Here is a 12407-nt window from a genome sequence, read left to right on the forward strand (position 1 = left end):
GATGCAGTGCCTTAATGATAAGGAGGAGCCATCTGGTGTAACATGCATAGGCTGGGGGTCAGTGGATTTAGATTCTGGGTCTAGCCTGTCACCATTTTGAGACGATGGGCAAGCCACTTCACTGAGATTATATACAAATTTGAGCACTGGACTAGATCATCTCCATAGTGCCTTTTTCCTTAATTTAGTTAAATTAAGAGTAAGTTAGGGAATGGGAATGAAGATTCCTTTTATGTCATACTAACGAGTAATTGTGTTTTATTGTCCAAGTGAACATTTTTGAGAACTTGATTAGTTTACTAATGAAAATATTTTTAATTGGGCAGAGCAGGAATTTAAAATTTTGAAGTTATCTTTGTTCAAGAGATGAATTCATAGAGGAAGAGAAAAGAAAATGTCTTGGGATCAGCCAGGAAAGTGTTGCCAGTAGGGAGATCTGGCAATAGGGACTGCTTTTTATGGAAAACAGGTATAAACCTTTCTTTAAAGAGCATTTATTGTTATGCAGCCATTAATGATATGCTCAAAGGTAGTTTACTTACCCAACAGTCTTATGAAGACTTCGCTACCTTTCTAAAGAAGTGAGGCTCCAGAATGATTCTGCAAACAGCCAGCTGAATCAGAATATATATACAGAAGCTGGAGCTTCTGTGTATTTATCTATTTTTATTATTGTTACTGTGGAATTTTTGTCTTTTTTTAAATGTTTTTTTTAAATTGTGGTAAAAATCACATAATATAAAACATACTATTTTAACCATATTTAACTGTACAGTTCAGTGGCACTAATAAGTACATTCACATTGTTGTGCAACTCTCACCATCATCCATCTCCCGAATTTTTCACCTTCCTAAACTGAAACTCTGTCCCCATTAAACACTAATTCCTCAATAGTTACTTCTCTGTGTAAAAGAGACATACATATTTGACTTCATTTGAGTCCTTGTATGTGAGTATCTAGGAAAACCATTGACTCTGGGAGGTGTTCAAGTGTGGGGTTCTGCCCTTCTTGACTTTGGGCTCTCATTCACTGGCTGCAATCTCTTATGTCTCACATGTCGATGTTGTAAAATGAAAGTTTTCTCTAAGGTATCTCAGAGTTCGTGAGACATGCATCAACTATTTCCCTGTCTTGAGGTCTGCAGTGTTTTAAAATAACGAAAGCAAAATGAAGAAAAGCTGAAGAAAATTTAAAAATTCACAGTGGTTTGACCTGAAAAAAACATAGTTACAAGGAACATGATTTTTTTTTCCTCGTTCTGCAGTGTTTTTCTAGGATTGTGTGTATACTAAACACTAAACAAAGTGTTTATGTAAGGAGTCAATCGTTGACTTTGTGACTCTGCCATCAAGTCCAAGCTGAGCTCTGCCTAGTCACCCTTGACCCTTCCTAACCCAGAATAAGCTGTTACTTCTAATTCTTAAACCTTTTCTGATTTTAGGCTTTGACGAAGTTCTTGAAATGTGTTAATTGGGATCTACCCCAGGAGGCCAAACAGGCATTGGAACTTCTGGGAAAATGGAAGCCAATGGATGTAGAGGATTCCTTGGAGCTGTTGTCCTCTCATTACACCAATCCAACAGTGAGGCGTTATGCTGTTGCCCGGTTACGGCAGGCAGATGATGAGGTCCATTGTTATTCATTACTCTTCAACTGGGTGAATTTTAAACTAGAGCCTGATTATGGACTCTGTGTGTGTGTGAGAGAGAGAGAGAGAGAGAGAGAGAGAGAGAGTGTGTGTGTGTGTGTGTGTGTGTGTGTGTGTGTATGAGAGAGAGAGAGGGAAATTTTTAAAAGGGAACTGGATATACTATGTGTGTTTGCAGAAGCAAAATTAAACTATTCCTCCAAGGACTCCTCTGAAATGAAAATTTACTTCCTGATCTGTTACGTGATAGGCCAGTCTCTCCCAGGACATTTACCTGGCAGTAGAGCTTGTATTGCTCTGTCTGGAAAAAGGAATTCTAGTGAAAAATGGTTTAATGCAGTACCAGCTAGGGAATAATTCGGATTCCCTCTATCAGTCAGTCTACAACAAGCCACATTTAATTGTAGCCTTGAAAAGCCCTTGGGGCCTTTAAAGCATAGAGGTGCATGGTCATCATATTCTCTTTCAAACCCCTCCTTTAAACTTTGAGCTACTGACAATTATGTGTATATGTAGATTTTCTGAAGGTGGTTTTGAATCCTCTGGAAAGGAAAGACTACAAACGTTATGGTGGCTATTTATATACATATAAGGCCACCAGGGAAGGTAGAAAACTCTGTTGACCCAAAGCATTGCTGGATTTTGAATTTTAGTAATTTCCTAATACGGTAGATGAATTCACTAATTTTTTTACTTACTAATTTTTATAGAGGGAATGTGTTCTCAAACATAACCTAATAGTTTATGCTAGCCTGCAAGGCTTATGGAATATGGGATGACTCTTCTCAAGCCTCAATATATATAGGAGTGCCAATCATTATTTTGAATTCAAAGTGGTATCTGAATTTCAAGAAGCAAAATGCAGCATTTATTAAGGTTGATAGTTGTATATGTATTTAATTACAATAAAATTTAAACACTGAAGTAAGTAGTATAGTGAATGCTCATACATAATTTACCCATCTTCAGCAGCTGCCAACTCATAGACAATTTGTTTCATCTCTAACACCAATTATTCTCTCCTCCCCATTCCCTACCCTCCTCTAGATTATTTTGAGGTAAGTCTCAGATATTGTATAATTTTATTGGAATAGGATGTTTTTCACTCTCCTATCAAAGAGCAATTCCTAGCATTGTGATTCAGCATATTATCTTCTCTGTTATTGTTTTTACTATATCACAAGTAAAAAATTATTACAATATTTATTTAAAATAGTGAAATGTTTGTTTTGAAATTCATTAGAAATTTCACTTTAGTCATTAAGTCTTTATCTACGTTTGACATGAGTCAAACAGAAAGGCCTCTGGGCTATAGTTAAGATAGTCCCCCTCAACATGGGTTCAGACTTTAAATAGAAATACTGTAAATCATTGTTTTTGATTGCCTGACTTTGTTGCCTTACAAGCTTAGAGGCTAAGCATTTGATTGTCTCTGGAGTTAACAGTATTCATGCAAGTACTGAACTATTTCTAGACCATTTTATAATTTTTGTTATGACGTAAAGAATAATGATAGAAATACTGCATGCATCCTAAACTGCAAAATATGGTTGTTAGTTTTGGGTTTTTTTTTTTTTTTTTTTTTTTTTTTTGCGGTACGCGGGCCTCTCACTGTTGTGGCCTCTCCCGGAGCACAGGCTCTGGACGCGCAGGCTCAGCGGCCATGGCTCATGGGCCTAGCCGCTCCGTGGCATGTGGTATCTTCCCAGACCGGGGCACGAACCCATGTCCCCTGCATCGGCAGGCAGACTCTCAACCACTGCACCACCAGGGAAGCCCTTGGGGTGTTTTTGAGGTTTGTGTATACTTAGCTTAAAAATAAAAGGTCTTTTAGTTCAGTTTCTACTGACTCTTCAGATGGATATTAAGATTTGAATTTTGTCTTTTCTCTGACTATGTACCTGTATGTCTTTGGGAACATATATTATTCTCACCTTGGTTTCCCATCCAAAAAATAGTGATAACAGCTGCTTATGTCACTTGACAGTTATGAAGAAAAAATTATCTGGGGCAGAATTTTGAAAATTGTACTCATACAGTTATGCTGAAGGATTGTAAATTTATATTATGTCAATTTTGTACTAAAATCATTCATGTTGTACCTTTCATTTCTAATCGTTTTAAAATTTCTCCTTGCTTTTGCTTTGTCTGTGGAATAGCATAACATTTATGGTTTTATAAACTTCAAATGTTTTTTGGTATTTCAGAGGATAATATAACCATATATTGGGTTGGTCAAGAAGTTCCTTTGGTTTTTAAGTAAAAGACACATTTTTCATTTTCACCAAGAACTTTATTGAACAGTGTATTCACCATTTTGTTCCACCACCATCTGCCATTTTTCAGGCAACTTCATAATTCCATCTTCCCAAAACTTTTTATCTTTTTGAGCAAAAAACTGTTCCAGGTGCCTTTTACAGTCTTCCAGGGAATTGAAATTTTTTCCATTAAGAGAATTTTATAATGACCGAAATAAATGGAAATCCGAAGATGCAATGTCTGGTGAATACAGCAGATAAATCAGAACTTCCCAGCTGTAACAGTTTTTGACTGGTCATCAAAGAAACATGCGGTCTTGCATTATCCTGATGGAAGATTATGCATTTTCTGTTGACTAATTCCGGACGCTTTTCGTTGAGTGCTGCTTTCAGTTGGTCTAATTAGGAGCAGTACTTGTTGGAATTGATCGTTTGGTTTTCCGGAAGGAGCTCATCATAGAGGACTCCCTTCCAATCCCACCATATACACAACATCACCTTCTTTGGATGAAGATCATTTAGCCTTTGGTGTGGTTGGTGGTGGTTCATTTCACTTTCCCCACGATCTCTTCCATTCCACATTATTGTACTACTTTTCATCTACTTTTCATCTCCCGTCACAATTTGTTGTAAAAACAGAACGTTTTCGTTACATTTAAGTAGAGAATTGCATGTGGAAATACGGTCAAGAAGGTTTTTTTTGCTTAACTTATGTGGAACCCAAGCAACAAAGTGATTAAGATAACCAAGCTGGTGCAAATGATTTTCAACGCTTGATTTGGATATTTTGAGTATGTCAGCTATCTCCTTCATGGTATTATGTTGATTGTTCTCAGTTAATGTTTCGATTTGATTGCCGTCAACTTCAACTGGTCTGTCCGACCATGGAGCATCGTCCAGTGAGAAATCTCCAGCATGAAACTTCGCAAACCACCGTTGACACGTTTGATCCATCGCAACACCTTCTCCATTCACTGCACAAATCCTTTTTTGCATTTCAGTTGCACTTTTACCTTTCTTGAAATAATAAAGTATAATATGACGAAAATGTTGCTTTTTTTTCTTCCATCCTCAATATTAAAATGGCTACACAAAAATTCACCAATTTTGGTAAGTTTTTTTTTTAAAGGCACACTTGATATGACAGCTGTCACAATACGATCTAACAAAATTGTTTTGAAAGAAGTTAAAGACAACTAAGTGCTACTAAAGCCATCTTACGGAAAAAACATGAGCAAACCTTTTGGCAAACCCATAATGATATATAATATAATTATATAATCATAGCATCAAAGATACGTCAAAGGTCACTTTGTCTAAATATCCACATCTTGGATGACCAAAAAACTTGAATGAAAAATACTGTGTTTTATATTTGGGCAGTCTGATATTTTCAATATGCTGTAGTCCTTCCAGTAGCTAGGCCTGCCAGGCCTTTATATATGCTACTTCATTGTCTTAGTGGAGTCTTCCTGCTGTTCATCCTTAAAGCTGTAGCACAGACCTCAACATCACTGAGAAACCTCTCTTAACCATTCCAGGAAGCAGATGGCATTTTTGTTTGTTTATTTCCTGATCCCACAGCATTTGGTTTGTTCCTTTACTATATATTATCATCTTTTGTTTTCTGATTCTCTTTGCTTTTAAATTGTAAATGAAATAGTAACATAGAAAGTAATATTCCTTTAACAACTCCACTTCTCCAGCCGTTTTTTATCCCTAGAAAGGTAGCCACTCTTTTATCTTTTCATATATTTTCTATGCAAATTACAAGCATATACATGCATGTATGGTATATATTTACACCTCTTTAAAAATTAAGAAAAATAGGAATATCCTATACATATTGTTAAAACCTTGCCTTATTAATTGAACAGTATAATCTTGGATATTTTCTCATCTTCAACACATATATTTGGTGTCCATAAAGTCTGGAAACATAGGCAAATGAATATCAAGGCAAATGATGTCAAAGGCACGTTTAATCTGTAGGAAAGCACTGTGTTTTTAGACTTAATGGAAACCTGTAGATGTACCTTATTCCTTTCAAACAGCAGCATAATATTTTGCTGCAAATTTATTTTATAATTTATTTAACCAGTCAGCTCCTTCTGGTAGGCAGTTGTTTTCTAATCTTTTGCTGTAACTATTTTAGTGAATAGACTTTTGAATATATGTTTTTCCATATTCTTGAATAAGTAGCTTACATTGGAATTATTGTCACAATATATATGCCTTTTACATATGCTTTTTTCTGATAATTCTTTGTGAACCTTCTGTTTTTATGCTTGTATCATACTTTTAAAAATTGCAGTTGTTTCATAATAACTTTAAATATATGATTGGATAAAACCCCTCCCTTTCTTTTTTTCTTAAACAATTTTCTTTATAATTTTTGTATATTTATTCTAAATTTAGAACAATTTTGTCATTTTCTTAAAACTCCACCAGAATCTTACGTGGAATTACATTACATTTATATATTAGGGAAGATTAACATCTTTATGATATTAAATCTTCCCTCCTGGAGATACACGATTATTTCAGTCATAATTTTATAATTTTTTTTTTCACATTTTAAAACATTATATTTATTCTGTGACAATTGTTACTATTATGAACTACCTCACCCCTTTTATCTCTTATTTCTGTTTGTTGGTTAAATGTAAAACTGTGTTTTTATTTTAATATTTATGTTTTATCTAATTTCTGTAGTGATGTTTCTTGATAGTTCTGTTAAGTGTTAGGTGGGTCCCTGTAATTTGTAGGTATAGCATCATGCTGTCTGAAAAACATTGATATTTAATAATACTATGCATGAAATAGATGCTGAATTCCTAATGTTAAACTCACCATACATTTATAAAATAAATATTAATCAGTCTTTTAATATCTTTCTGAATTTGATTTGTTTAATGTTCTGTTTCAGAATTTTTAAAAGCCATATTTCTTACTATTGTGTGGCTCAAAATGAGAGAGATTCCCCATTAGAATTTGAGGAAGAAGTGGCATTTGAGATAGACAATGAAGGAAGAGAATTTTCAGAGTTGAACATGAGTTTACATGAGCAATATGAGCAAAGGCAAAGAGATTGAAAAGTACAGGAAAAATAGAAAATATTTCGCTTTAACAGAAGTGTGGGATATATGTGGCTGTCTGGGAAGCAAGGTCAGAACCCATGTATCTAACTGTAACTGTCGAACTGTAAATGTCTATATGAAGAGTTACGCTTAATTCAATAAGAAATGGGAGTGATTTTGACAGTGAACGTTGCATTTATATTCTGAAGCATTAGAATTAACTTGTTCTTGAGAAGAATGGTGATTGCTATCTAGATAGTATTTCATAGCTCTTGGGAAATTTTTACTTAATTGCCTGAGATAGAAATATGATTTTTTGTTTGTTTTGTTTTACTTGTATGCTTATGTCCTTCATGCTTGGAGGAATTTTATATTTTCCAAGATGTGCCTGTTTAATGAGCAAACAGACTTTGTACTTACTACTGAAGTTAATTCATTTTCATACAAATGAAGGAAAGTGTAGTTTGAATACAGAATACCAGATGGCTAACATAATCAGATTGTGATGAATGACTTAAAAAGAGGAGTTTTCTTCCAAATTTCTCCTTCCTGGGGAATTTAATAGCAATGCAGCGTTTTTGATTTCATGTAGTAAGTCTTTTCTATACTTGGGAAAACACACTAGGTGATACATTCAGCAGCATTTCCAAAGCATTCAAGGCTAGCAGTGAAACTGAATTACTTATACCTCCTAAGGAGGATACTTGATTAATCTATTTTCTGTTATGTAATTTTGTTTCTTAAAATAAGCATATAAGCATACCTAGCTGTTAGATGCCATAAATCTCAAATAAAATAATAGAAAATCAAACATTTATTGATCCAATTAAAAATTGTTTATAGAAACAGAACACTATAGAGATGCTTTGGTAGTCATTTGATTTCCCTGGCCACTGATGCTGATATATTTGAGTAAGAATTAATAAGCCAGTTAACGTTTCATTTAATTTTTTGAGAAAAAATGGTATGTAGTGGTAAAATCATGTATATTGCTTTTCGTAATTAAAAGAAATGTTGACTGTCAATATAAGAAAAAAATATGAAAAGAATATATTTTGATTTAAGTAAGGGAAAATACATTTTTGGGAAGTAGTCTGTCCTCATGGAATTTATAAAATAGTAGAAATGACAAAGAGTAAATAAACAAGTAATTACAAATGCCATAGTTGTTATAGACATGAAAGGAAAGAGTGGTCCATGAAATATTTACAAGGGATTTAACCTGGTTTCTGGGCTTAAGGAAAGGTGACTAAAATTGAACTGATAGTCACGAAGTCTCAAATTATCTAATTATGAGTTTTAAGTGCCTGAGTGGCAATTGGAACTGGAAGACAATAGATGCTTTAAATTTTTTTTTTGAGTTTTGTGAGTTTCTTCAATTTGTAATTATTTTTTGTTTTGTTTTTTTTAAATTTGTTTATTTATTTATTTTTGGCTATGTTGGGTCTTCATTGCTGCGTGAGGGCTTTCTTTGGTTGCGGTGAGCAGGGGCTATTCTTCGTTGCGGTGTGTGGGCAGCACAGGCTCTAGGCACAGCAGGCTTCAGTAGTTGTGGTACGTGGGCTCAGTAGTTGTGGCTCACGGGCTCTAGAGCTCAGGCTCAGTAGTTGTGGTGCACGGGCTTAGTTGCTCCACGGCATGTGGGATCTTCCCAGGCCAGGGCTTTAACCAGTTGGCAAGGCAGATTCTAAACCACTGCACCACCAGGGAAGCCCTGTAATTATTTTTAAAAGCAAAATTTTTGGAGTTTTCTTAGTAGTCATTGAGAAGGGCTAAGAACTACATTTATAGAGTAAGATAGGAAATATTTCCATTCTGAAGATTAAACCTAGAGTTTTTTTACATTAAGGGAAAAACTCAGGTAAAAACTACTCTGTTGACACTTTTTTAGTCCAAATTATTTCGATTGTCAGTAGAAGTATGAGAAATTTAGATTTAGAAATTTGTTTTCTTCAAGCCGTTATTGGTAGTTGGCAGGGAAGTACACATTTCCTTTAAGCAAGAGTGTTAAAATGTCTGTTTCATTGTATTTTCCATTTAAGAAGCAACCCAAATTCTCTAAACTCTGAACTCTTTAAACTCCAAGTTCTCTTTAAAAAAAAAAAAAAAAGGTAATATTTTTAAAAATCCCAACCAGAAAAGATTATGAAACAGAAACTTAGAAAACTTGAAAATTTGGAGTTTCTTATGTAATCTTAGACCTAAAATGCCATTATCTGATCTATTGCTGAAAAAAGGAACCTTTGTTAATTTCTCAGTTTTATATGAACCATCTCAATCTTTTTTCTTTGTTTTCATTTTCACCTTGATTTTGAGATACTATTTTTTTTAATTTTTTATTTTACATTGGAGAATATTTGATTAACAATGTTGTGTTAGTTTCAGGTGTACAGCAAAGTGATTCAGTTATACATATACATGTATCTTTTCTTTTTCAAGTTCTTTTCCCATTTAGGTTATTACAGAATATTGAGCAGAGTTCCCTGTGCTATACAGTGGGTCCTTGTTGGTTATCTATTTTAAATATTACAATGTGTACATGTCAGTGGGATACCATTTTAAACAAGACATTTACTGGTCACTTAGTCTGTGCCAGGCACTATTCTGTGACTTTTTTCTATTAATTGATTTAATCCTCACAACTCAATCTCTAAGGTTTATATGATTATGGCCATTTTAAAGGTGAGGACCCAGTGAGGCACCAAGAGGTTAAGAAACCTAGTGATCTGCCCAAGGTAACACAGCTGATAAGTGGTAGATAAAAGTAAATTGTTAGCTTGATATTTAGGAATAATTAGACGTAACTTGTCTATAATCATATTGCATTTTTTCTAATATTAGCTTATTTTTTGTTTGTTTTCCAGGATTTGTTGATGTACCTATTACAGCTGGTCCAAGCTCTCAAATATGAAAATTTTGATGACATAAAGAATGGATTAGAACCCACCAAGAAGGATAGTCAGGGTTCAGTGTCAGAGAGTGTGTCGAATTCTGGAATAAATTCTGCAGAAATAGATAGGTACGGATATACAGGGAGGAATTATTTTCAAATCTGATAGTTTTCCACCTTTTCAGATTGTCTTCTTTTCTTTTTCCCCAGATGTACTGAACCCTAAGTTGGAAGTTTTACCAGTGAATATGGCATGTGCACTCACAGAACACAAACCACTATATTACAGGGCAGTGTTTTGCAAGCTATACAGTCAGAATTCCTTAGTTAAAATCTTTATTCTGCCACTTACTAGCTGTGTAAACTTGTGTAAATTAAATATTCTCTGTGTGGCCCCAGTTTCTCATCTTAAAAACGGGGATATAGCAATAGTAACCTTTAAGGATTGTTGAAAGATTAAATGAGTTAATACATAAAGCATTTAGAAAAGTGTCTGACACATGGTGCTTTGTGTCAGATATTGCTATTCACGCAAAAAAAAAAAAAAAGAAAGATGCGGCAAGTTAGTGGACTCAAATATTTTATTGTAAAGTTGTATTTTTTACTGACTGTTTTTCACCTCTTCAGTAGTTAAAACAACCTGTTAGTTGAATTGAAAGTCAGCTATTAACAGTAATAACAATTAAGAACTCCCACCTCTGTAGCAGACACCAAGAGATGGTCCACATATATTAAACCTGTTATTAGTAGTCCTCTGAGGTAGGTATTCATATCCCTAATTTAGATATGAAGGACTTAAGGAGAAGTTAAGTAAATTGCCCAAAGTTTTTTATTTTGCAAATTAGGTAGAGTTGACTCCATAGCCCTTGTTCTTTCTGTTTTGCCATTTTGCTTTTCATAAAATCTTAAAATTTGAGATAAATAGGAACATTTGGGTGAGAAATCTGAGGCTAAGGTATAAAGTTGTTTTGTGAAGGTCATGAGATTTGTCAGTGACAGAGGAGGTCTAGAATTCAGATTATCTGAATTAGTACAATTATTTTGATTATCATGTGAGTTCAAGGTTATATTTCTGAATTTTTCGTAATGATAATGCTGTTTTTATCTTCTGTTTTTCATTTGCAGGAGAACTGAGAAACAGGAAAAAAGCATTTTTTCTTACGTAGGCTGCTTTGTGTTTTTCTGTTTTTATGAGAAGAGACCCCTTACATTTTCTTCCACTGTACATTGGAGGCTTTCAGTCTCTAGTGATGCTTATTTAACTTTGTCTTACTTATGCCCCCTAGAACGTTTTATTGGAAGTCTATTTAAAATTTGATGATAGGTTGTAAACTATAACCCAGTATTTCCCAAATTATGGTCTGCTGGTCACTAATATGTATGTTTTCTAAAAAGGTTAAAAAAGGTAGGGGTTGTCTTGTGGTCAAATATGTTTGGAAGATACTGGCTTAAAGTAAAATGTACTTTTTTAAAAAAACTATAGTATTTATCAGAAACTTTAATACATGCAAACTTGCACATACATCCAAAGAGGCTATTACCCATATTCTCTGACTATGCAGCCTCTTTTTCCAGAACATAATGTGACTCTAGTGCTGCACAGAACATACTTTAGGAAGTAGTGCTTTAACCAGACACAGTTGAGGTGAACTATGCTAAAAATGTGTATCTTCTCTTACAGAAAGAATATTTTACATATCAGTGATATCTCCTATTATTTTTTCAGCTCCCAAATTATAACCAGCCCTCTTCCTCCAGTGTCTTCCCCTCCTCCTGCATCTAAAACAAAAGAAAGTTCAGATGGTGAAAATCTGGAAGTGAGTACAAAGCTTTTCAGGTTTCCTATAGGAGAGATCCTACAAGATAAACGTTTAATGTTGGTCTTGAAAATATTGATTTTGATTAATAAACTAAATATTACAACTTTATTAAATAACCTGGTTTATGATGCATGTTTATAACTTTTCCTCCCAACAAAAAGTGCCATCTTCAGTTCAAGGCATTTTATTGGTGCTTTGGACATATAAATGAATTCAAATGCAGTGTGAAAATAAACTGGGCTTAAATATTTTTTTAAGGAAACTCAGAATATTTATTGTTAACACATTTATGAACATTACTGTAATTGTTGGTGTTTGTGATTACATTGTAGAAATGTATGACTTTGATACTAGGGGAAATACACTAAGCTGCTGTTTTTAGCTTATACAGAAAAATTAAGTTCTTTTAGCTAAGCAGAGTAATTTTTGAGGTACGACAGGTCTTTTTGGCTAGTGCTACTCTGAAAATTATATTTGGGAGTGCATTTGCAGAAGTTGATCTAGTATGTATTGTTGATTTTTCTCCCTAAGACTTCTAATTTGAGAAGAATCTTTCACACCCCTGATGTTGAAAATAAATAATACATACTTGATATTAGAAAGAAGATTGATTTTCTAAATGTATATATTATTGCTTTTAGTAAAATTTTAGGAGTTAATGTTGATAACTGAGTGACGTTTGTTTTCAGTATTAACTGTTAACCAGAGT

General features: G+C 34.0%; 1 protein-coding gene across 3 annotated transcripts in view; it reads left to right on the forward strand.

The window, feature by feature from the left end:
- PIK3C3 (phosphatidylinositol 3-kinase catalytic subunit type 3) overlaps nucleotides 1-12407 on the forward strand; it is a 156701-nt gene that overhangs the window by 68113 nt on the left and 76181 nt on the right. For all 3 annotated transcript variants that reach the window (XM_060028977.1, XM_060028978.1, XM_060028979.1), the window contains 3 exons: nucleotides 1444-1629; nucleotides 9853-10007; nucleotides 11605-11695. In XM_060028977.1, the coding sequence (XP_059884960.1) occupies nucleotides 1444-1629; nucleotides 9853-10007; nucleotides 11605-11695 (432 nt within the window). The remainder of the gene's footprint in view (nucleotides 1-1443; nucleotides 1630-9852; nucleotides 10008-11604; nucleotides 11696-12407) is intronic.

Source organism: Delphinus delphis, chromosome 13, assembly GCF_949987515.2.
Source record: "Delphinus delphis chromosome 13, mDelDel1.2, whole genome shotgun sequence".
NCBI lineage: Eukaryota > Metazoa > Chordata > Mammalia > Artiodactyla > Delphinidae > Delphinus > Delphinus delphis.